General features: G+C 49.8%; 1 protein-coding gene across 5 annotated transcripts in view; it reads right to left on the bottom strand.

The window, feature by feature from the left end:
• LOC146813023 (killer cell lectin-like receptor subfamily B member 1B allele A) overlaps positions 1–26966 on the bottom strand; it is a 339767-nt gene that overhangs the window by 298550 nt on the left and 14251 nt on the right. For all 5 annotated transcript variants that reach the window (XM_085620052.1, XM_085620049.1, XM_085620051.1 and 2 more), the window contains one exon: positions 3074–3142. In XM_085620052.1, the coding sequence (XP_085476178.1) occupies positions 3074–3142 (69 nt within the window). The remainder of the gene's footprint in view (positions 1–3073; positions 3143–26966) is intronic.

The following is a 26966-nucleotide window of genomic DNA, read 5'->3' as shown; positions in this document are numbered from 1 at the left end:
CAGTACCAATGCACAGAAAACAAGAGTACAATTTAAACAGTTGCAAGTAGAAAAACAGCAGTTTTAAAGTTTCGACAAAACACAGCACAAGTCTGTGTTCATATCACCTTCTATGTTGCGTGTTTGTACGTGTTTAACATGTAAAACAAACCGAGCTGATTACAAGTGGTCCATCCGCAGGCTTGTGATCTCGATTTAATCTGAGATTTGATGATGAAATGGAGTGGACGCCTAGGTTTCTTTAAGAAGCAAAAGCTTTGTTTTATATGCTGTACCCCTGACGAAGGGACGAAGATTGTCCCGAAATGCATTCAGGTGATGTCATCGTGGTTAAACAAAGAATTTTGGGGCACATGCATCAAGCAAAATACTGTTTCACAGAATCGGCCCCTTTGCGACTTGCATTTTGTTATTTGGGATGCATCAAGACAAAAGCCAGTGGTCCATGGATGTCTGCCTCTCCAACGTAACGGTAGCTGACCTGGATTACGATGTGTGTGTGCACCCCCTGTTGGACCACTACCAGGAGTGTCACTGTGATGCCCATTTATGGCATGCATGTATGTTTGGCATGCAGACTGGAAACTGGACATGGGAGATTGCACGAGTCGTCGTGTGCAGTGAGCACATTGAGCCACTACCCGATTGGGCTTTGGTGCACATTGGGTCCAGTGGTTGGAGTCAGCACATCTGTCTGGGTCAGCTGATGGATTACGTCAACGACATGTCAGATGTGGTGGACAACGATCACTCATTGGAGATGTAGGCCTACGCAGCTGCACTCGCGTTCATGGACGAGTGACAAGGTACCTGCAGCCACAACTGGATGTGACCCATTGCACGTGTCCCGACGCCCGGTTGCATGTTGGGAATCTGGTCACATTTCCCAAGACGACAGTGGACATGGCTGCATTTTCCTGGACTCCTGAACCAGTCGCAGACAACCAACCTGGGTTGGCACTGACTGGTGTTGGTGATGGAGTCCCCGGATGTGGACATGGGCGCTTTCCTACATTCCTCATTCAGACATGCTGCTGCATTGGTCTGCATTTCATGGCACTTCTCTAGGCCGTACTGTCACGCACTTGTTGATAAAGTTTCAGCACTTTCACTTGTCCCCAACTCTGTTGTGTCTTGATTTGTATGCCAATGTGTGTGTCACGAACTCTCTGGCTCCCTGCCATACGTGCGTTGCTACCCCATCAGGACTGTGGGTTTGTACATGTGCATTTTCATGTCCCTGTTTCGTGCTTAGCCAGATGCGTATGGCCGTTTACCGGCCACATGCGGGTGCACTTGTGTCCTGTGTTCGGTTGTGCAGATGTTGGTGTTTGTACCACATTGTGTTCAATGTTGGGGTGCTCTGCTTCTTATGTGTGTGTACTGCATTGTGTGGGAGATGTCCTTTCAGCTCTGATTTGTCTCACCCTTCTCCCTTTCAGGCAGTGTGGTTTTCACTTCTGTGCTTGTTCAGTGGTGTGATGTTGCCAGGTTGCGTAACTTGTGCTCCTGGTTGGTGTTGTAACTCTTGGGCATGGTATGTCTGCAGTTGTGCTGTGCTACATTATGCATGTGTGCCATTGTGCCCATCTCCCCCCGTCCCCCCAGTCCCTGCTGGTTCCTCTCCCTGTTGCTGTTGTGTCTGCTGTTTTGGGCAGCTTCCGGTCCCCGAGTCCTGCCACCATCTCCAGACTGATGCGGTGGACACCATTTCCTCCATGTCATCCAGCTCCTGGTGTGGCTCTGGACTTCCACCTCACGTGTGCATTGCTGCCTTCTTGTTGTTGGCGTTTCTGCTTGTTTGTGCGTTTCGCATCATTCCTGATGTTCTGGTTTTCTGCCATTATCCTCCTCTGCTCTCAGGCTGCATTCATCTTGTCCAAGATGGCCTGCCATGTACAATGTTTTGTTGCCAATGGGGCTGGTGGGGTGGTCTGCTGGCTTGGGTGGCCTCCATTGTGCTTGGCTGTTGTTTTCTATTTGGTTTGACTTTTTTTTCAGGCTTTTGTTGTGCTTATTCCCGCCTGCCGTGTGTATTGCAGGCCTGACTGTGCTTATCCCTGCTTTCCTCATCGCGAATGAGCTCATCGCACGTTTTTTGTGTGTTGTGGTTTGTGTTTTTATCTCTGTCATGGTGGTTGTATCGCAGACGTTGGCCGCGGTTTCGGCAGACTATCGCATTATACTGCCGCGTTTTGAATTCCACGTTGATACGGGGTTATTTTGCTGCGATGGGCTGCTATGTGTAAAGTTGCGTTAGCATTTTTTGGTGCTGTTTAGTACACGTTCTTGTGAATATACCCCTTAAAATTAAGTCGTCTAAAGTATGTCAAGATGAGCTTGAAACATACAGTGGCGTAGAAAGGTCAGGTGGTACCCGGTGCGGAAAATTTCTTGTCAACCCCGGCTTGAAAAAATGGCAAAGATATGTGTTTAATACACATATTTTGCAATTTTGCCCCCCCCCCCCCCCCCCCCCTCCCTCAGTGATGACACACGGGGCGGCCCGCACCCACCGCAACCCCCTTCCTACGCCGCTGCACTGGAAAAATGGCAATCTGAGCGTCCCAAATGCTGCTGCAGTGCCTTTCGTCTGTGGGGGCTGCACCGCTGACTCCAGCCCCAGCCCTTACATCACACACTGCGAGTAGCTTCCTGGTGTGTGGTGCAAGGCGATGATGGCTAAAGTTGACCTTTATGCCTCGTGGTACTTGCCACTTCCTGAAGTGGACTCGTGAGAGGAGGCAACACACCATCAGTCAGGTGACTGACACCAAACACCAAAGCGCTGCCCTGTGGGCTGCTTATACTAACCCTGAGCGGGGCTTTGTCTCGCGTGCAGTCATTGTGTTTCCATCGCACGAGAGCTGTGGTTCGACGCTTCCGTGACTGGGGTTGCTAATGTCTGTAGCTATGCACTGGTCTGGTCAGCAGGGTTTCCATGTCTGTGTCATGCAGATATTAAGGCCCCGTTATCTCTTAGTGGATTCGGCCCCCATTAAATAAACATCGAAGGGGTTAAATCAATGACTCTGTTAAGTAAATTACATCAAAATAAGTTAAAACGTGTTACCCCTGCTCCTAGGCGATGTGTTCGATTCGCATTTACATGCAGGGCTCGTCCCATGGAACCTGAAGGCGACTGCAAGAGAAGCACCGAGTTAGAAGAGCAGGCAGGAAAAAATACAGCATAAAGCGATTTTGACACTGACAAAGTGGTACAACTATAGGGAGGCATTCTTCATTTTAAGCTGCACACTAAATGTGACTTATGCAGTAACTGAGACACCGCATCTTCTTACGCTTGTTACGTTGTGATTTAGAACTTACCCAGATGACCTCAAAACATCAGTTGCCAGAGTCTGAAAGTGTTTTTTTATTGTTTGTTTTGGTTTAGTGATTAAATACTTTGGCCAAAGTGACGACCTGCGGATACAGAGGGCATTTCTCTATAGACACAGGTCTGCGCCTACTCCCGGTGCCCCAGATTCCTCTGCCCAGGGCTGGCCATGCCCTGCACTGACCTGCGCTTCCAGGCAGTAATGAGAATGACATGGGCACTCAATGCAGGTGAAATGGGTGGAGTGCATGGCCCAGTGCCAGCCTGGAACCCACTGTTGGCAGAGCTCGAAATATCAACGCACTGGTAACTCTAAGGAGAGAAGGGCTTTGTGTACGGAAATATCAACGCACTGGGAACTCTAAGGAGAGAAGGGCTTTGTGTAGGAGGCTTTTACTTTGGCAAGAAAACAAATGTTATCAAAAACTATACAGTTCACTGAAAACGTTGTTAAAGGGAACTTAAATGTATTTCCTCAGATGTCAAAATGAAATTTGGTTGGAAAAAAACAGAAAACATTCCCAATAAAGACCAAATGAGGAAGAGACATTCTGGTTAGGGTTTAAAAGAAAAAACAGTGAGGCTCACTCACAGAAGCATTTGTGAGTACAGGAAACAGCGTTACGATAGAACTCTTTCACACATTCTGTTTCGAAATGTACTTCGTACTTTCACGTCTTTGTGAATTGGCCCCAGATCACATAGGGGGCATACCCGGTAAATACTCAATATTCGTGCACACTTAGGGGCAGATTTACAAGCCCCTTGCGCCACTTTTGCGTCACTTTTCCCATGTTAAAAGTGACGCAAAAGTGGCGCAATGGGCTTGTAAATCTGCCCCTTAGTACACATAAAAATGAGGCGCCCTCCTTGCACTCATACTAACGTACCCACCTATAGTGCGAGTGCAAAGATGGCACATTCCTTTCAATTTGTACTAAATGCTCGTGTATATTGTCTGAATACTCACACTGTTAACCCATTATAGATGTTTCGAGGTCCCTCCACACAGGCATTTAAAAGACCCTAAAAGAGTACCACAGGAGTATTTCTTTACATACTCCAAAATGAGTAAAAAGGTTCCACAGATATCTGCTGGTTTTGGGAGACTGCACATGCGTTACTCCACAAATGCACTGCTCCTGACCTCACACGTTGTGCCACAGACGGCATCACAATGACATTATAAGCGGCAGCACCAGTGAAACCATATATTACATTACCATCAACATCATCAATTGCAGTGTGATAAACCAACACCCAGGCATAAAAGATTCCAATGTATGTGACCTGTGCTGTTTTCACATAGATTCTTGCAGGGGTCTGGCTTCCGGTCACACCTCGAGCACTCTAAAGACGCCCCCCAGAGTTCATGACCACGAAGCAAGCTGAGATCTATCTTAGTTTAAAACATTTATTAATCATCACTAACATTGTTAGCAATCGAATTATTCCCCTCACTATCCCTGGATAGATTTAATTCGTAGCTGCACATCCCCTACAAACCTACTCCCTCATTTAAGTCTCAGTGAGGGGAACATACACTCACCCCTAACGTTCAATTGTGTTAAAAACAATAAACAATATGAACACGGCTCAGTGTTCAGTGTGCACGTATGAGGAGCATGCTCATCCCCAAGTATAACTTTTATCTCTCATATGTGAAACCTATCATAGAACCTCCTGCTGATGTCATGTGGATGCAGACCACAAAGTCCTTCTAAAGGGTGGTTAGTGACTTCAAACATATGGGCATTGTGGGGGCCCCTCATCATGCCTTGCAAGGGGGCCCCTAAGGTTTGATTACGCCTCTGGGTCTTATTCCTCAGGTAGTCTGGCAGTGGCATTTGCCTTTGGTTACCTCAGATGGGTTCAAGGAATGAGGGCCAGGTTTTCAAAAACTAAGCATGCTCACCACAAATATTTACAGTCAATTAAAGTAGCTATTAATGTCCTTACTAAGACTGCAATTGCTATGGCAGTAATTTAACTGTCTGATGTATAAGGTCTACTTTAGGGAGTTACATTTGCTTTTCATGATTGTCATTCAATGTGAAACTGTTAGCATTTCTTTTATGTGTCAAAAGCATAGTCCACCAATGCCCAAACGCTTCCTGAGTTTTGTGTTTTTAAAATCTTTAAACAAATTCAACTGCTTTTGGGGCATTTACAATTAGGGCTTCAGTGTCTCTTTCATTGACCCTCTTCATTGGTGTTGACTGCATGTTCACTGGCTGATGGCTTTACTGCCCATCTGCCCATGAATCTTTGCCTTAAAGTTTCCACCAGTGACATTCAAGATTGAATCTTGTATCTGTTTTCCCATTGTGTAACAACAATGGAATCACTCTAAGTTTCTAATATAGTTGTCATAAATGGACCCCACAAGGCAGCACTTGGAAGTCTAGAAATCAGATGCAGGCTTAACTCTGCACACACCTAACCGATGCAGACAAGGCCCTGGGGTAAATCAATCCAGAAGACTTAACTGCCCCTCCATTGTAGATGTTCCCTGTTGATGACATCTAATGACCCCTACATTAAGTGAAGTATATGAATCGAAAGCACATTTAAGTCAAGTGGCTGGAGGTTGCTTTCTGTCCTGATTACTATTCAAAAACTTGTTTGGAAGCTAGATATCAGACATGTGAGTACTCATGTAGTATAATTATGTGCCCCGGCTAGTGGACAAAATAGTGTGCTGTACTGGGCTATCATGTGGGAATCTTCCATTCAGGGTCTTCAGTCTCCTTCATTGAAGACATCGTGAATGATCTTCATACTCAGACATGATCTTTGTGGATACTTTAATTGAGATAGCATGGAGAACAACTCATTCCTGTCCTGTAAAGATGATCCCCTTTCCCTTCTCCGAAGAGGTAGGCATTAACGCAACCAGTACCCAAAAATATCCTTTTCGATAGAGCTAGGTAAAAGGGCCCGAAGATTTTCTTGCTTTAGGGTGATGATGATCATCAAACGCTATTATTTTCCTAAAGTCAAATTAATGATGTGTGAACTGCAGTTCAATTACCAATAGTGTTTTTGAGTTGATATGTCAGGATTAATTGACATCCGATGGGATGTCTGTTCATTTTTCTTTATGATTAGGGGGATCACAAAAAGTAAAACTACAGATCATTTGTGCATCAGTATCCTAAGGGCCTCATTTAAGGGGAACTGGGGTAGGGCAGTGCTCCAAATCTTCTTGCGGTGCTGCACTACTCTAACATAAAAGGGCAGTAAAGCACTGTATTTATGCAATACAGTGCATTCCTGTCCTTTTCCCCAGCGCTGGCACACAATGTGTTGCCTTGCGTCAAATCAAGCACATTTCCCCCATGGTGCAAGGGAGTCTGCATTGCATTCAGGATTCTTTTTGTGCAGGAAGAGATACCTTCATGCAAAAAAACAAGCCAGAGAGGGGTTTTCCTCTTTTTATGTGTGCTGCAGAATGAGGACAAATCAAAGTACTTCTCCTCGTTGCGCTTGTTCTGGGGAGGTTTTGGTGCTTCCTCAAGTTTACATGATTAACCCCTTCAGCACGGCGCGGATTACCGCGCTGTGCTGAAGGGTTCGTGCGCGGGCGGGGCCGTGACGGAGTGGTTCCGTCATCCGCACAGCGCGACCGACGCGCATGACGGAACCACTCCGTCACGCGCATCGAAGGGGTTAAGTACAGTGGGGCAGCGTCAAAACTCACGGGTGTTGCTTGAGAAAACCCACTGAAACACCCACGGAACACCTCCCTGGTAAGACAACGCAGTGAATTGCACTGCTTTGTCCTACTTCATATCGATGAGGCAATTCAAAGCCATGCAAAGTGGCTTTGCAGGGCCTCATAGATGTGGTTAGAGATTTGCACCATCGGAGCATCTGAAAAAGTGACTGCCCCATGACGTAAGGCTCTCATAAATGAGCCCATCCATTAATTGTAAGCAAATGATCTGATACTTGTTCCGAAAATGTCATTGATCATTCCTAAAGGTAATAGATGCCTTTTGAGTAGGGCTTTATTACATTATGCAAATTGTAATTAAATGTTTCTAGGAACTAAGGTAGAATGTCTATAGTGATTGCGGGGAGATTGGTTAGGAATGGCACTTTGGTGTAAAGACTAAGAATTTGATAGTTCAAGCCATTTTCCATGCCCAATCGCCTTTGATGATATGGGTTGTTTTCTAATAAGCAGCGTGCTCTTTCACCCGCTTTTTAGTGTAGTTAGAAGATTTTCTATATCATTAGATTTTGGAATACAGGAGACGAACAAGCATTGCATCGAATTGTAGATAATTTGGTTGAAAAGTCAAAATATCCAAAATCTCCTTCCGTTTACTAGATTTCTTGTATTTGTCATGTAGCATCAACATGTTTTGACTGTCATAGTTTATTGTAGGTGGATAAAATTGTCTTGATTTTACATATAATTCTTCTCTCTGGGGCTCCTTTACTAGGATCCCAAATGTACAGACTGTCATTTATTCTACAGGATAAATATCATTGAATAGAATGTGAACATTCAAATCCTTTGCTTTGTGCTTCTATGGCAATATCATTGTACCTAAGGGCTACCAAACATCTAAACATATTTTGAGTCGTTGTATTTTCGGAGGCCTTTTCACAAACTGCATATTGTAGTTTACAGTGCATTTGGTAGTACTATAATGGTAATGCAAACATACTACAAACTGGAATTCACAAACAAAAGTGCTGAGCTTCTGCCTCCACCTCTTCTTTTTCTGTGAGTCTAGATCTTGACTGCAGAGTGTCTGTATAGATTAGCAACCATTTTACCAGTAAATGTGAGACGGACAAAAGGGAGTGGCTGAAAAAAGGGGATATATACGACTAAATGGGAGAGGATTAATGAGGTTTAAGGAGGGGTTTGTGGAGGGATTTAGGGAGGGACGTTCACCCACCCAGAAAAGAGAAAGCCCATTGTTATTCACAATTGTACTTCTAAAGTTACTACAGCCAAAACAGTTGTAAATTACGTCAGCACAGAGCCTGGCTAACTCCATCACCATACGTAGCCAACCACTGGTACTGCAATATCCTCCCATAGAAAATGATGGAGGTAGGGACATAAAATAAATACCCAATGGAAATAATGTTCAATTATTATTTTCTTTTACTTATTAATAATTCAATATATTTAGATGAATTAAAAATTTAATTCAAAATCAGGTCACCAATGCGATGGCATTTTTTCTTTTGTTCTACATTTAAAATAAATGCATACATTAAATTACAATTCTTCTAAAATACCAATTATAAATTAAACAGTAAAACAATTAGTTTTTTATTAAGCATTACTAATTATTATAGGTGATTTGTAGAGGTAATTTAAAGTGATTAATAATTTTTTATAATTAAATAATAAACATATACAATATTTAGATTTTTGTAAACATTAAGGTGCCGATTCCGATCCTGTAAAACCCGGGTACAAATGGTCGTAAGGAGCGTTTTCTCCGTCCGACTCGTACCTGGGAAAAACATCTTACAAACTCGCAAGTACGATTCGCACAGAAATACCATTTCCGTACGAGTCGTACAAAAGACCGACCGGCAAAAAAATACATACAAATCTGAATCTGGACAGTTCGTACGCGACGTCCGGACGGAGTCAGGAAGCGTTTTATGGACCAGCAAGTACGATACGTGCCTACGTCACTCCGCACCGCTATTTTTTTACGGCAGCCAAAAACTCCCGGGAAATTGAGGATGACGCGAAGAAGGAGCAACGGTACACGACGGACAGCGATGGATCCCAACCTACGCGTCATCCCGGCCCTCATAGCCTACGACCTCGTGTTCAGAAACCGACGCAGACGCCGCAGAAGGTCAGAACAACACCCAGGGGCAAAGGGGGGTGTGGGGGCTGGGGCAGGAAACATAACGCCCACCCAATTACAAATATACAAATGTCCTGCACAGAAATGACCTCCAGGCTCTGGTAACTGGGGGGGTATCGACCAATCCCTACCTACCTCCACAATGGAAGTGGACGTCAACTTGTACCCATCACCACTACAATGGTGGTACGGCCCGTACCCACGCCCCCAGAGCATGGGTACAGGCCGTACCACGCATACCCCTACGTCACTGCCACAATGGTGGTACGGCCCGTACCCACGCTCTGGGGGGCGTGGGTATGGGCCGTACCACGCGTACCCCTATGTCACTGCCACAATGGTGGTACAGCCCGTACCCATGCTCTGGGGGCGTGGGTACGGGCCGTACCACCATTGTGGCGGTGACGTAGGGGTACGCGTGGTACGGCCTGTACCCATGCTCTGGGGGCGTGGGTACGGGCCGTACCACCGTAGTGGCGGTGACGTAGGGGTACACATGGTACGGCCCGTACCCACGCCCCCAGAGCGTGGGTACGGGCCGTACCACCATAGTGGCGGTGACGTAGGGGTACGCGTGGTACAACCCGTACCCATGCTCTGAGGGGTGTGGGTACGGGCCGTACCACGCGTACCCCTACGTCACCGCCACTATGGTGGTACGGCCCGTACCCTCGCCCCCAGAGCATGGGTACGGGCCGTACCACGCGTACCCCTATGTCACCGCCACAATGGTGGTACGGCCCGTACCCACGCCCCCTGAGCATGGGTACGGGCCGTACCACCCGTACCCCTACAGCCCCATTACATGATGGATACAAGGCGTACACACGCCACGGATGTAGGTGTACGGATTAGGGCAGCACATCAGCTGTAAATTGGGGGTGGTGTATGCCCAGGACAGCAGTGTACCACAGCAAGGGCGCAAGTGGGTGGGTGGGTGGGTGCAGAAGAATACCAGCAGTGGACAGGGACATGGGGGTGGGTGCAGAGGAATACCAGCAGTGGACAGGGACATGTGAGGAGTGTGTGCCCATCACTCCCAGCAGTGGACAGAGACATGGGGGTGGGTGCAGAGGAATACCAGCAGTGGACACAGACATGGGGGTGGGTGCAGAGGAATACCAGCAGTGGACAGGGACATGTGAGGGGTGTGTGCCCATTACTCCCAGCAGTGGACAGAGACATGGGGGTGGGTGCAGAGGAATACCAGCAGTGGACAGGGACATGTGAGGGGCGTGTGCCCATCACTCCCAGCAGTGGACAGAGACATGGGGGTGGGTGCAGAGGAATACCAGCAGTGGACACAGACATGGGGGTGGGTGCAGAGGAATACCAGCAGTGGACAGGGACATGTGAGGGGTGGGTGCCCATCACTCCCAGCAGTGGACAGAGACATGGGGGTGGGTGCAGAGGAATACCAGCAGTGGACACAGACATGTGGGTGGGTACATCATTATCAGATGATCCCAACTCCATGGGTGTATGTACGCATCCCGACATTTGGACTATGTCGATAGTGCCATAACAACAAATCACTGACAGCAGTGTCCCACTCCCATGAGGATGGACGTCTTTCCCCCACTGCATGACACACCACATGTGGGTGTGAGGACAAATCACACATGCATACCCACCCCTGGCAGATGCAGCACAATACACACACAGAGATCATGCCACAAGACTGTATGGTCATGTCAATGCCTACTGAACTAAGAGAGCCAAAGGGAACACACACTGTCACGCACATCCCAGGACTGATAGGAATGTACAGGTGCCGGGACAGCCACCAAGATGTTGTCTCTCATGGAAGAAATAGGGTGGAGTTCCCACAGATAAAATGCCCACAATTGTGAGTCAGGTGCCCAAATACCCTGCAGAACAAGTACCATATGTGTGCTAGGCTGGGATTACACACATGCATTGTGCGGAAAAGGGAGAATGTCTCCATTAAGGCATTGCAACATACTCAATACACAAGTACAGTGAGTAGCAAGGATGGCACAGACGATGCAGCCGGAGACATTGCTGAGCAGGCATGGCCAGAGTTGAAGGGATCCATCACCAACAAAGGAAATGTAGACACAGGTCAACACAACAATTGTGCAACTCTCTGCAGGGAAGATGTCAGGTGCCACAGAGGAAGGAACACTCCTTGGGACAATGTCTCCAAACACAAAGAGCATACATGACAAAGAATCTTTGCAGAGACCTTGTGATGGCACGCAGATACCAGGTTCCACCCCATGAGCAGCAGACTACAACATTTCCCTGAAACATAGCACATGCCCACAACCCCAACTCCTGTAGCATCAGCATCAACATCAATACCTGAAATGCAAGACTTTTCTAACAAAAATAGAAAATGCTTTATTAAGCATGAAAATAATAATGTGTAAACAAGACTATTCACAAAGGCCAATGGCCAGTCCATATCATCAGTCCTTGGAGGGGACACATGGCCATGCGTCTCCCCTAGCTTGTCTGCACATCAGAAGACTCTGTGTCGTCGACTGGGGGGGGGGGCATCATGTGGGGAAGGACCAGGCACCGCAGGGACAGGAGGGGGAAGGGTAGGTGTGGTGGGTGCAGGGACGGACGACTCCACCACAGGGGGTGGGGCAGCGCCAAAGGTGGAGGTGAGCTTGGCGCTGCACACTTCTGCCAGTTCTTCAAGCGTCTCCCCTGCACCCAGGGAAACAACAGGCCCCAAGGAGGGGGGGGTCGGAGGGATGGGTTGCAGCACTACTGGGGGAGGTGGTGGACAGGCTGGGGGACTTAACTCCCCTACCCGTGGAGTGCCTTGACCGTTTCCGGCCAGGTGAAATAGTGGGGCTGAGGCCCAGCCCAGCAAAGTAGGCCTCCTTCTCCGAATCTGGGGCAGGGGAGCCAAGGGGAGTGACATCGGAGGGACTGGGGAGTGAGTCATGTGGACGAGGACTGTGGCTGCGAGCCTGCCTGTGTGCCCCAGACCCAGTGGGTGTGCCTGCTTCCCCCTGAGTGTGTGTGTCAGGAGGTGTGCACTTGCCCTTACGTGGTGGTGTGCTGCTTGTGTCTGGTGGGGTGCGTGTGTGTGGATGTCTTGGTGTGCTTGGGACAGGCATGGGTGTGGGACTTGTGGATGGGGCAGGGGTAGGGGGGAATGCAGCGCTGCAGGTGACTCACTATTGCCGTCAGTAACAAGTCCATGGACCTCAGCAACATCCGTTGGTCAGACATCGCTGATGACATGCCCTCCATGTACGACACCATCTGGGTCAGCAGTCTGGGGTGGCCATGGAGGACAGTCAGGATTGATGTCTGCCCAACTTGCAACTGCCGCTGAATGTCCACAGACTCAACAGTGAGGGCAGCAGGGGGGACAGGGGCAGGGGGTGCGGTGCCTGGCACGAAGGAGACAGGGTGTGGCCTAGCATGGACAGAAGGGACCTGAGCAAGTGGGAGGGCGTTGATGGGAATGGAGGGGGCGGGTACGGATGGAGTGCTGCTGCCAGCTGTTGGAGCAGCCTCCGCCCCCTCAGGGAGTTCAGCCTCAGACCCGTCAGCCTCGTAGTCAGTGTTGGTACTGGGCAGGTCCTCCGCCTCACTCCCCTCGCCCTCGGTGCCACTTGAGTCCACCGACTCCTCAGCAGTGGTGGCACCACTGCTCGATCCCTCCTCCACGTCCGTACCGGTGTCTCCCTCGGTGTCCTCCGATGATGCTGTGGGCAAGGTGAAGAGACAGGAAAAAATCAGTCACCTGTATACATCTGACACATGAGTCCAAACAAAATAGGCAACAGTGCATATCAGGAAAGGCATCATGAGTAACATCTAGAATACTCCCCACATATGTAAGCCCTGCACTCCCCAGTTGGTTGACCCACCATGCCACTTGGAAACAATGAAAATTAGGACACAACAGCAAATAACTTGAAATCACAAGATCATGAGAAGCTAGTGTCTGGGATCAGTTGAGCACAGCAAGACTATGAAGGCATGCCACCTCTTGTTCACTGTGAACCAAACAGTATTGTCGCACCAAAGGCCAAATACCACATGCCAATGCAGAAGGTGTCCCCACACTCAGTGACCTGTGAGTACTTTTGAAACCCCAAAGAAATACATTGTGACTCCTGGAGAATCACAACCCTTTACACAATGGACATGTCTAGAATGTGTGAATGTGGCACTCTGTGAACACAACACACATGTGTCTGTATAGCAGAAGTCACACAAGGAGGTGCACACAAAACTACATGTACACAGTTATTGTCTGAGCTGCCAGACTCATTCAAATCAGCCACTGTTAGGCATAAATGGCGTATCAGAAAGTACATATACATGGCACCACGATGGTCTGGATGACTTGACACTCGTAAGTTGGTATCAGCAACAACTAAGGACTAACCCAAATGCTACCACACTGTGGGAACATGTATATGTATGAACTCCAAACAAGTTTTGTTCAAACTGTGCCTTACTTTAAAATGTGCCAGTGTGTCCCTGGAAAGTGTAAAGGTGGTGTCTTGTGCACTTCCTTGGGAGACATCTGTCATGCAGGCACATCATTGTCCTTCCGTCACCTGATCACACAGTTGGCTACACATATGACCTACTGACTGTCATCTGGAGTGGCACACATGTCCACACCCAGGACAATGCATAAGCTAATGGGCCTGCAATTGTTTAGCAAAAAAGCCTAGCTGTACTGTGGGTTCCCCCTCATGGCAAGCCAGAATGTACACACAGATGTCAGCACTCAAAGTCACAACTGTGTAGCATCTGAACCACACACAGGTGCCAAAAATGTAAAAGCAGGATACATGATTGTCAAAAACTGACACAGGCTATGAAGCACGAACATTAAGCACTGGCCAACATCACGGGGGCGCTGCACGGTGACTTTCTGTACTGCGAATCATCACACACAAGTCAGAACTGGCAATGAAACATCAGGGTTGAACATGTACGCCCCTCCCGCACACACCCACCCATACCTGAGTCACTGTGACTGATACCGATCAAGAAGTGACACCTCTTATTCAGGGTTACAATAACTGTGCTTGAAAACTAGCTTCATTAACACAACATCACCTTGTAGGGCTGCCAAAACATATTGGTCACAAACAAACATCAACAGATTGTTGTGAATAGCCACACAGGCACTGCCCAGTGTGAGTATGCACAAGCAAACTGGTGTATCCCTGTCCAGTGGACAAATGTATCACACATGTGAAAAATACTACCTAGGCCAGGGAACAATGCCACAGAGGCAGAGCCATGCTCTTTATGGCCCCTCTGGCGGCATTGGTGGAGGCTTTTGGGGCCCAGATTGAATCCTACGCAGATGACACTCAACTGCTCTTCACATGCGGGAAAGATCAGGCATTCGATGGAGAGTGTATTCGGGGCTGTCTGGGGATGGTCTTTGACTGGTTCCAGCGGAACAGCCGTAAGGCCAACTCCAGCAAGTCAGAGATCCTGTTCTTCGGATGCACTGCCGACCCTGAATGGCAGGTCTGGTGGCCTATGGATATGTGTCCCCCTGCTCAGTCTTCTTTGGTCACCAAAAACCTGGGAGTTAAGCTGGACAACAAGCTTACGTTAAGATCACATATCCTTGGTTTGGTCAGCACCTGTTTTGGCATTTTGAAGATGCTCCGCAAATTTCTACCATTGCTCTCTGAGGAGCACAGGCGGATCACTGTTCAGGCTCTAATAGGCTCCAGACTGGACTACGCCAATGCCCTCTTTCTGGGGCTCCCGGACTACTTGGCCCAGCGCTTGCAGGTGGCGCAGAACGCTGCGGCTCGCGCTATTTTTGGACTCCATAGGCGAGCGGGAGCTTCGGGGCTGGTGCAGGCGCTGCATTGGCTGCCTATCCGGAAACGGATCATGTTTAAAACCTTGACCCTGATGCATAAAGCTCTGTTTGGCACAGGGGCAAAGTACTTGCAGCGGAGGTTGACTTTTTATCGCCCAGCCCGCTCTCTACGATCAGAAGCTCTATACCTGGCCTTGGTGCCACGTGTAAGGAAAGCCCGTACTGGGGGGCGTTCTTTTAGTTTGAAAGCCCCCCAGCTTTGGAACTCGCTGCCTCTGGTTCTACGGAGCACGTCTAATTTGCTTCTGTTTAGGAAGAGCCTTAAGACCTGGCTTTTTAATCTTTAGGGTTTTTTCTTCTGATTTTTTCCGTTTTGTTTCCATGTTGTTATGTTATTCTCTCTGAGCTGCAAGTGAAAAGCGCCGGGACACTCTGTCGGAGTAGCCGTGCGCTATAGAAATTCTATATAACATAACATAACATAACATAACATAACATATATAACATAACATGCTGAACCCACAGTGAATGTGCACAGTGTTGGATGACACACATGAGTAGGAGGGCAGGCTGTTGCAGGGGACTGTAGTGGGCACACTGCTCCATGGTCCTGGAATGAGCTGACTGTAACAGGAGCAACCGTCCCGGCACTATGCATATATCCCACTCATGCACATCATGTCTGAGGCCACAACATTGGTAATGCATGCTGCATGTCTGTTCATTTGAAACCTCACACTCCTATGTTGAGACTCAGCATCCGTGCCAACAATTATGCACCCCCAAATGACTGAACAGGACAGGGCACAGGCAGACCACCCCCACACATGATGCTGAAAGCAGTGTGCACCTTGATTAACTGGCAGCCTAGATGACCATGTGCAATAGTGATAACACACAGACCAGGTAACACATGTCAAGGAGGGGAAGGGAGGAAGAACAGCACAGGTTGACTTGGGGGAACAGGATATGCACTGCACATATATACCCTGGCAGTGTATCCAGGCGACTGAGCAGCTACAAAAGCTGGCGATACACAACAAACACACATGTACCTACCCCTTTCCTGCTGCTGTAACTCCTGTATCTGCCTATCCAGGTCAGGGAAGACCACCGCCAGGACACGCTTCATCTGGTGGGTCAGGCGCCGGCGCCCGCCATGCTTGCGAGGAGCCTCCTCCTTCAGCATGACCCGGGCGATCCTCCGGGTCCAGCACCGGATGTCCTGACATTTCTTCCCCACTTGTGGCAGGCGCCGACTGCGACCCTCCACCGATTGCACGGCCTTGACGGCATCCTTCCAGATCTTCCCCTTGTGGTAGGCGGTTACCTGTGTGGATGACAAAGTGGGACAACATCACTACACCTGCACCATGTCACAGAGACACACATTTGAACATCTTTGATTTGTTGAACAGGGCAGCGAATGTCACAGTAAGCACAATGCAAGTGAGGAGTGCACACATGAACTACATCAAGCCCTGCATGAGAGACATAAGCCATCCACCCCCCCCTGGGACCCACTCCAACCAACATTGCATGTCTGTCACACCTGGACACAATGCCAGAAGTGACAGACACAAAAAAGGTGCACAGGCAAAGGTAGTGGAGTCAGCACTCACCTGCTCCCCTGGTCGACCATACAGCATGGGGTACCGTGGGAGGATAACATCCAGCAGGGCCTCATTCTCCTCCTGGGTGAAAGGCTGGGCCCTCTCCACAGTCCTTGACATGGTGCCAGAGGGAGACAATACAGCAGCAGTGGTATCGACTGACATGTTGTGCAGGCAAGTGCCCTCTCATGGGTTCTGCCTGCCTTATATCTGCCTTGCTCGCCTATTTCATTTACAGGAGTACAGAGTGATTGGTCAGACTCATTTGCATCCAACGTTTCCTCCAATCCCTTTAAACATACACCAGTGACAGCCTTAGCATTTTTTGAATTTGCAGCAGCATGTCAAGTCAACAACCACTTTGCAACAATGTATAATGTAGCCAACTGCTTTTTCCAGACCACATGATGTTAAATTTTGAACTTGAAACTCGGTATCCATGACAACCAGCATGCATTTAGGCCCTAATACTTGTCCCTCATGTGTCCCCATTGTAATTCTTAAATCCCCACACAGGTACGGCGCGTTTCACGCGTACCCCTAGGGCACCATCACTACAGTGATACGGGCCGTACTCACGCGTATACGTGCCGTACACGCGTGAGTACGTGTCGTATCACTAGGGCCTACGGCAACGCAACTATAGTGATAGGCACGTACTCACGCGTGTACGGGCCGTACACGTGTGAGTACGTGCCGTATCACTAGGACCTACAGTAACACAACTATAGTGATAGGCACGTACTCACGCGTGTACGGGCCGTATCACTAGGACCTACAGTAACACATCTATAGTGATACGGCCCGTACTCACGCGTGAGTACGGGCCGTATCACTAGGGCCTACGGTACCCCAACTATAGTGATAGGCACGTACGCACGTGTGTACGGCCCGTACACGCGTGAGTACGTGCCATACACGCGTGAGTACGTGCCGTATCACTAGGGCCTACGGTACCCCAACTATAGTGATAGGCACGTACTCACGCGTGTACGGGCCGTACACGCGTGAGTACGTGCCGTATCACTAGGGCCTACAGTAACACAACTATAGTGATAGGCACGTACTCACGCGTGTACGGCCCGTACTCATGCTTGAGTACGGGCCGTATCACTAGGGCCTATGGTACCCCAACTATAGTGATAGGCACGTACTCACGCATGTACGAGTCGTACACACGTGAGTACGGGCCGTACACGCGTGAGTACGTGCCTATCACTATAGTTGTGTTACCGTAGGCCCTAGTGATATGCCACGTACTCACGCGTTTATGGGTCGTACACGCGTGAGTGCGTGCCGTATCACTAGGACCTACAGTAACACAACTATAGTGATACGGCCCGTACTCACATGTGTACGGCACGTACTCACGCGTGAGTATGAGCCGTATCACTAGGGCCTACGGTACCCCAACTATAGTGATAGGCACAAACTCACACGTGTACGGCCCGTACACACGTGAGTACGGCCCGTACACAAGCCCTCAGAGCGCGTGTACTGCGTTTCACAGCTTACACTGGTGATAGGAGGCGCACACGAAAGGAATGGAGGTGTCACACTCGCACAAGGCTGGACATCAAGTCATTGTCAGTGCAGTCCTTCATGTGCAGGGCCTAGGTGTGTCAGACAGTGATGTGGCACATGTCTCCTCATGTTGTGGCACAATAGATGTGTGATGAGCTGTTTACACATGTCATGTGTGATGGGGCACTACGTGGCACACTTCCCCTTCACACTTTGCACATGTGTGCATGTAGGACACACGTGTCAAGCACTGCATCACTGGTATGGCACAGTCACCAACATCCGCAACTGTCCCCTGATGCCAGGTACACGGATAATTACACCTGACATGTGACTACCAGCATGCCACGATGTGACTATGTCATGTGTGTGTCATGTGTTCCCATGAGCTTGCCGTTGGTGTTCCGTCAACTCCATCTGCTGTTGCAGCATTCAACATGTGTCTGTGTGCATATGTGCATGACACACATATACGCACACCATGCCACATGTGGACTCACACGTTACATGTGTCATGATGGTTCGAAGATGACTTCCTGACATGAGGCAATATCTGCGTTGTCTCAATGTCTGTGTCATCAGGTTCTGACATGTACCCCTTCATGGAAATGTGTGTTATCTGTCCTTTTTCAGATGACATGTGACCTGTGCGTCTAGACTCCCGCCAGCTGTCTGTATGAGATAACATCCTTCAAATGCTGATATGTGGATGTCTGTCACTCATGTAATGTGTCTGGCTGGTCACTTACACTGGCCCACAGCTATTTTAATGGCATGTCACGTCAACATTGCCATGCAACTATTGTGGCTGGCTCTTCGTAGGAGTATCACCTGGCTAGCCTACGTGTCCTGGATGTATTGCACAGACCAGACTCTGTATTAAGCAGATGTGTATTAGCTGTTGAACATGTGCTCACCTCAGTGACATTGGTGTGGTAATGTACTCACTCTTCGTTATTCCTTCCAAATCTCTGCAGGGCACCGCCTCTCCCCAGACGAATGCCAGACCTGGATGCCATGCGTGAACACAACTGCATACGCAGATACCGTTTCTCGCAAGCGTTGATAGAGAACTTGACCTGCCGGCTTGAACCACACCTCCAACCACAAAACAGGTATCCTACAGCTCTGACCCCCAAGATGAAGGTGATGGCAGCCCTAAATTTTTTTGCCACCGGCACATTTCAATTGACCATAGCTGATGTTGGTGGCATGTCCCAGACAATGCTCAGCCGTGTCCTGCATGATGTTTTAGAAGCCATGTTGGTGCACCTGGATGAATTCATCCATTTTCCCACTCGTGAGCAGTTGACACGTGTCAAGGGTGAGTTCTATGCCCTGGGAGGGATGCCTCACGTAATTGGGGCCATTGATGGGACACATGTGGCTTTGGTACCACCACAGGCACAGGAGGTAGCCTTTCGAACCGCAAACATTATCACTCTATCAATGCCCTTGTGGTGTGTCTGCCTAACATGTCCATTTCCCATGTCTGTTCCTTTTTTCCAGGGTCCGCACACGATGCCTACATCATGAGGCGTAGCAGGGTGCCAGAAATGATGCTGCAGCTGCACGCGGAACGAGCATGTCTTGTTGGTGGATATACTCTGTTAGTCCTGTGTTTCGCGCTATCTTTGTATCTTACGGCATCTCCTGACCCACTTCTTCACATGATGTTTCCATGTAGGGGACTTTGGCTATCCCAACATGCCATGGCTGATGACGCCTCTCCGCAACCCCAGAACAGCCGCAGAACACCGGTACAATGACACCCATGGGCAGACGAGGCGCGTGATTGAGAGGACGTTTGGACTCCTGAAGAGCAGATTCCGGTGCCTCCACAAGACCGGCGGCGCCCTCCCATATGCCCCGGTGAAGGTCTGCAAAATCTTCCTTGTGTGCTGCATGCTACACAACATGGCAGTGGAGAAGGCTGTGCCACTCATCCTTGATTCGGATGAGCAGGATCATCCACCCATGGAGGATGAAGGGCTTGGGCACGGGGCAAGTGAGGATGAGGATGAGGACATCCGGAGTAAGCTTATCCGCAACTTCTTCTCATAATGGTGAGTCCCTGTGTCTGAGTGTACACGCTTTGAGTCTTGTGTGGCATGTGTTGCAATGTGTGTGTCCAGCTGACTGTGTGCTAAGTGACTTGGAGGTGTGTTCTGATATGTCATTCAAGTGATGATATCATTCCACACATTTTATCTGGGACACTAAATTTTTTAAGACCATGGTGACAACATCATTCCTGTAGAGTACATGTCCATGTCTGCGGATTACTAGCTCTTCGCTGACTTGTTGTGTGTCTGTCCTCTCCAGGTTCTTGTGGCTGTCGTCTGCTCATGTCATCATTGCCCTCCTGCTATTCCACATGAGTATTGCAACGTGTGCTGGATCAGAGTTACATGCACGGACATGGTGAAAAGTCATTTTGGGTAAGGAGTGCAGCAAGGCTTTTTGTGGGTGGTACGTGTTTGTGATATGTGGGGACTGCTCCTGTGCATGTTGTTACCATGCATACATGTAGACTCACCATGGGGCACATGACGTGTTGCATGGCTCCCATGAATTGATAGTCACCCTTCCTGACAGTCATCTGTAATGGTTTGTGGATTCTGATGAAGGCATCAATGTGTGTATAACGTCCCTCAGGAACATACGGGATGCTAATGGTGGACATAGTGTGGGACATTCCCATATGAGGCTCAATGGGGAATTGCACACTCTCTGTGTGCAGCAAGGGGTGTTAGGCTCAACCCCTTCACTTGTGTGCCAGCTCAGTAGGATTTACCACATCTGTGTGTTGAAGGGGGTGTCCAGTGTAGGTCACACATGGTCAGCCAAATGACCTGTGAGTCTGTTCCAATTGATGCATTTCCCTTAGTGTGAGGCTGAGTAATAAAGGTGTTCGTCACACTCCAAGGTGCCTCATCTCTGTCAATGCAGGTCTCTTGCCACTTTGCATGCGGCATATCTGGCATAGTTGTGGAAGATTATGCATAGGAGTCCATGTGTAGTTTAGCAACATGCATGCAGTTGCTCATGGATTAGGCTCCCTATTGGGCATGAAGTACATGGTCGTGTATGTTTTTTGGCATGTTGGTCCACACAATGGGCCATCAACACCTGCTGAGGGTGTGTCTCCTGTGCACAGGTCGGCCTTCAGTTTCCTGATCCGGTGTCATGCTTCTTTGGTGATTGTGCATGCATTGTCTCTGGGTGTGCCATGTGACACTGGACACTCCTTACTTTACACACGTGCATGTTGCAGTTGTCCTTCTGACATCCTAGTCTTTGTGTGCAAATTCTGGCATTTTGCAAGGAGATGCCGCCTGCTGCTGCGGCCCCTGCAGCAAGGGCCCGCAGAGTATCCAGATTTGGCAACACACACGCCTCCAAGATGCTCCTCACTTCCTCCCTCCACCCATTCATTTGGCTGTCCTCAGCTTGTCTATGCCACTGTTGCCGCCACGCGGTGGCAAAGGCTGGACAATCAGCACATGCAAAGTGCACATTGCACCACCATCCTGTCCTTGCATAACCCACATCACACTACAGTCTGATGTAGCAGCCACACTCTGAGCTATGTCCATCCGCACATCTAACGCCTGCTGTCAGACATACCCTGGGCACGCACACGACACCTTTGCATGCTGAGTGTGCAACTCCAACTGCCTACACTGCGCTGCCCCGCCTTCCAGGCCCTGTCACACCAACCAGGTCACGTCCCTAATACTCCCCACCGGCTCTGTGGCCCAGCAAGGGCATGGGAGTGGGACTCAAGGTTTCAGCATGTATTATGGTGTCATCGTCTGGCACATGGCACAGGTATCATCTCTCAGCATGTCAATCTACAGAGTGTCCAGGACCCCCCTCTCCACCATCACATGCGCACAGCACCTCATCATCAGCTCGTATGCCATTGACAGCCAGGTGCTCCTCACCCTCAACAAAGACACAGACACTGGCAGTTCCATCATTCAAGTATGGATGAGATCCATTGATGAATGGCTGAACACGAGCCACGCGAGGCTGGACTTGTACAGGACTGAGGTGATCATCTGAGGATTGTCCCCTTCCAGCTGGGTCAAGTGCTTGTGTCCCACCCGCAAGAGCCCTGCACAAGCACCCAGTGGCCACACACACAAGATGGTGTGCATCATGTTTGGCTCACTCATATTTGCCATGCTAGTCCACAGCATCTGTACCTCATGCTGCAACGCCCTCTGCATTATGCACATGATCCACAGATAGATCCACCCCAAGAAAAGACAGACCATCCCCCATGTCCATGACAACATCTGTGTCAAATACTGCCCTGCCCTCTACGGAGCAAGTACATCCAAACTCCAAGGAAACTTGTCCACATCCAGGGTGCATCTGCACACCTCAGCTTCAACACCCTGTGCCCCAGCCACCTCACCGTCCACCATAGATAGCTGCAATGGATCACTGTCTGCTGCAGGATGACCTCCACACTCCCCACCCACACTCAGGAGGCATTCCACAACCCCGACCCCAAACCAACCTTGTATGTCTGTCATCCTAGATCCCGTTGGCCCATCTCCGTGCATCCAACCTTGCCCTGGCCACCGTTCTTCACATCCACCGTACTCCAGCATACAGGACATTGTTCTCCCACCTGGCCACACATACCTGGGACTCCCTCCCCGGGAACCTCCACATGAGCCATGAACTCTACGCCTTGATGATAATCTCCCAAATAGGTCTGTCCGCACAGTTTAGCAAGCCCCCCCCTCAGCAGCCAGAGGCCATCACAGGTGAGTGTTGTGCTCCATGCCTACATTGAATGATACCTTGTGACCCATGTGTGTCCTGTACCAGACTCTGATCCCAGGGTATGGATGTCTGGAGTTAGTTCAACACTCATGCATAGTTTGACATTTCCACACACATATGTTGTTGAATAATGCAAAATGACAGGAACGTCTCATGACCAATGTAATATATTTATTTGCGGTGGGGTACGTGTTTTGGTAGATGAAATTAGGTGCTCTACCGGGGGAATAGAATCCAAAGTTCACAGGGGGAGATGGTATCCTTGGCATTGGAAGTCATCAGAGTCCAGGGCACAGTGTTGGTCATCATTGGTCAGACTGTGACCAGCAAGTCCATGTGGCAGAGAATGTCATTGGATGAGCTGCTGCTGTTGCGCCAGAGGGCCAGGTGCCAGGCCAGGTGACCTGGGAGATGTGGATGGTCCGCTGACTCTCACGGTCTTTTCCGTGGACGACCCACCTTCCTCCGGGGACCCTCAGATGCAGGCCTTGACGATGTTTGGGACGCTCCGTCAGACAAATCCTCCTCCTCCCTCCCTGTGTCTGGTGCTGGTCTACGCCTGGTGGCACAGGGGGGGTTGCCCATGCTTTGGGCGATCTGACGGAGTGATTGGCTCATGTCCCTGTGCATCTGCCTCCAACCGTCCTTGGTGTTGTTGATGACTGGCATGATGCTCGACCTGCAGGTTCTTTATCTCATCGAGGGTCCCCTGCATCTCTGAGAGTCTCGACACGACCTGGTTGATGCCTCTGGTGTCACGCCGGTATGTGTCCAGGATGTTGCGTATGTGTGACATATCAGTGTCCTGAGCTGGCTGGTCAGGTTCGCGCCTCCGCCTGCCTCCACTCCCACCACCCCTGCCAACTTGAGCCTGGCCTACCCTTGTGGGCACATCGGGTCTACGGGACCCCTGAGGGATGGCATTTGCAGGGTTGCCTGCCTCCTCCTGGGTGCCCGGAGAACCTTGTCCCTCCTGGTCAGACTGGCTCTGTTGTTCAGTGCAAGCAGGGCTCCTGGAGTGTCCTGGGATGTGGCAGGAATGGGGGGGGTTGGTTGGCACAGATGTACCTGACGCAGGTGCTGCAGGGGCTTGGGCACCAGAGGGTCCAGGTTGGTCGGGGTCCTCCATAGAGTGGTGAGAGTCGTCGCTGCGGGTGGGATCATCTTCACGCGGAGCCTGGGACTGTGATTCTTCCCCCCAGTGTTGGGGGGAGATCGGCAACGTTGCCCTGTGTGTGAGAGAGAGACAATGTTAATGGTGTTTCATGCGACATCTATGTTTCATACATATTCAAGTTGACACAGTTCCTCCAGGTAGTTGGATGTGCCTAGCATTCCTCTCAATGTCCACTTGGGGATGGGTATGTTGCGGGGGACAGATTGGGATGTTCTCCTGAGTGTTTGACCTGTAGATTGTTGGCTATGATGCTTATTTGGCTATGGATTGGTCTTGTTGTGTCACATGTCCATTGTGGGAGTGTGTAAATTTGTTGCCTGCCCCGGGGGTGTGTGCTTGTGTTAGGGGGGGGTGTGACCAGGCCTGCTGTTGTGTGTTGTGTGAGTTGTCATTGGGTCTCCCAGGTGATGTGTCTGTCCCCTCATGGTGCATGCTGGCATGACAGTGAGTGTGAGTTCCTGTGCTAGATACCTGTGCTTGTGGAGTTGGTGTTTGAGTGTACAGTGATCCGAGGAGGGCCTTGTGCTGCATACAGCAGGGCCAAGTGTCAGCTACCTTGTCAGTTTTTTGCCAGTCCCTGTGCATTGTGCATGGGTATGTACCTATGCCATATGGGCTGAGGGCATTGGTGTCTGCGTCTCATTTTCACAATGTGTTGTGTGGGGCCCACCCTCCCAGCCTCCCGGACATCCAGTCTTGTGTTGGTGGTTGTTGTAGCCTTGGACATGGCCTTGCCTTGATTTGTGAAAGGGGCATGGAGACGTTAGTGGCATGAGCGTGGTTTTTGAGTGTGGTTGTGTGCGGTGAGTGCTTGGGGGAAGTTGCGTGCATTTGGTGTATATGTGGTGTGGACCCCATTGCCCCCATGGTACGTAAGTTGTTTGTGTACTCACCAGGCTCTGTGACTCCTTCGACACTGTGTACTCCCACCGGCGGTAGCAGGGCCATCACCTTCTCCTCCCAGGGATGGTAGTGTACAGGTCTGCGGGTGGCCCACCTCCAGTGATGTTACTCTGGGCATATTCTTTGTTCATTTTCCTCTTGACCGCCCTGCGCAGATCGTACCACCTGGCTTGGCATTCATGCCTGGTCCTTCGGATGGGCGCAACAGCATTCACCTTATCGACAATCCTCTGCCACATGGCAGATTTTTCAGCTATGCTTGTCTGTCTGACCAATGTTCCAAACAGCTGTGGCTCGACTCTGATGACTTCGCTGACAAGGAGGTCCAGCTCCGCAGTTGTGAACTTTGGATTCTTGTCTGTGGGCATGGTGTGGGGTGTGGGTGTGGGTGTGGATGGTTGTGGGTATGTGGGGGTGAATGTGACGGTGTGTGTGTGAATGTGAAGAGGGGGATGTTTGTGAAGGAGGTTGTGTGAAGGTGTGTGAGTTAAGGTGTAGTGAAGGTATAAGTAATGCAGAGTTGTTTCTCTGTGGGGTCTGGCAGCAGTGGGTCTGTTGAAAAGGCTCATGGGTTGTGTGTGTGGGCCCTTTTTATTGGTCCATTTTTGGGTGTGGCTGTGTTTGAATTTTGGTGGGTGTGTTATAAGAGGTGGTTGTGATTTAGGGCCTCTGTTTGCCTGTTTGGATGTGCCAGGTCAGTCATTGAGATGTATTTTGTCATTTAAACGTGTTTTGTGGTGTTGTGCGAGTCGAATTGACCCTCCTTGTGCTGTTTTACAGTGTCCTGGTTCTGTAAGAGTCTTTTTCGCGTAGGTACGGTCCCTACATACCCGATGCTGGGTGAGGGTGCTGGGGTACGGTGTTGGAGTGCGGCGCGTACATGCGGTGGGGGTACGGTGCGTACACGTGTGGGCCTGAGGTACGGCTCGTACATGCGGGGGTAAGGCGCATACATGGGGGGTACGGCGCATACAGGTGCGGGCCTGGGGTACAGCGTGTACATGCGGAGGTACGGCGCGTTCATGCGGGGGTAAGGCGCGTACATGGGGGATACGGCGCGTATAGGTGCGGGCCTGGGGTACGGCGCGTACATGTGGAGGTACGGCGCGTACTTGCGGGGGTACGGCGCGTACATGGGGGGGTACGGCGTGTACATGGGGGGGTACGGCGCGTACAGGTGCAGGGCTGGGGTACAGTGCGGACAGGGGGGGTAAGGCACGTACATGGGGGGTATGGCACGTACATGGGGGGGGTATGGCGCGTAGAGGTGCGTGGCTGGGCTACAGTGCGGACAGGGTGGTGTACGGTGCTGACATATTGGGGGGTGGGGGGTCTGTACGGCTCGTACACGGGCATAAGTTTACCCGTGTACATGTGTGCTACTGCGTTGGCTCCGTACGGGCCATTTTACGTGCGATTGTGTATTCGGACGGACGGTCGGGATTGTACTTGCGCGCTCGGACTTGTGTTTTACGATTTGCATGTAAAAATGTCCGGCTCACTCTCGTACACTTTTCCCGACGATATTCGGACTTAAAAACTTTCCGACGCCCTCTCGTACACTTTTCCCGACGCTGTTCGCAGTTATTTTTCACGTACGAATCGTACTTGGCCGTTTGTACGGTACTTGTACGACTCATACATAAAAAAATACGGATACGGGTCGTACGCAAATTATTTGTAACGGATCGGAATCGACACCTAAATGAATCTATTTACACTGTTATCTATTTTAAATATTGTAATTTAATTTAGTATTATTTCCTTTGTGGTTTTATATTAAGTTCCTACCTATGTTATTTATTGAAGTACCTTTGCAATGTTAATGTGTAGTGCTGGACTTACTGCTGTTTCTTTTCTGGCAATTGTAACATGTAAATTTAATTCTACCCCCTTTTTCTGGAGGTGGAGACATGTACAATTACACGTTTGAGCAACTTTA

This window comes from Triturus cristatus, chromosome 7, assembly GCF_964204655.1.
Source record: "Triturus cristatus chromosome 7, aTriCri1.1, whole genome shotgun sequence".
Classification (NCBI taxonomy): domain Eukaryota; kingdom Metazoa; phylum Chordata; class Amphibia; order Caudata; family Salamandridae; genus Triturus; species Triturus cristatus.
Note: the sequence above shows the minus strand (reverse complement) of the source record. Positions and strands in the feature narration are given on the sequence as shown.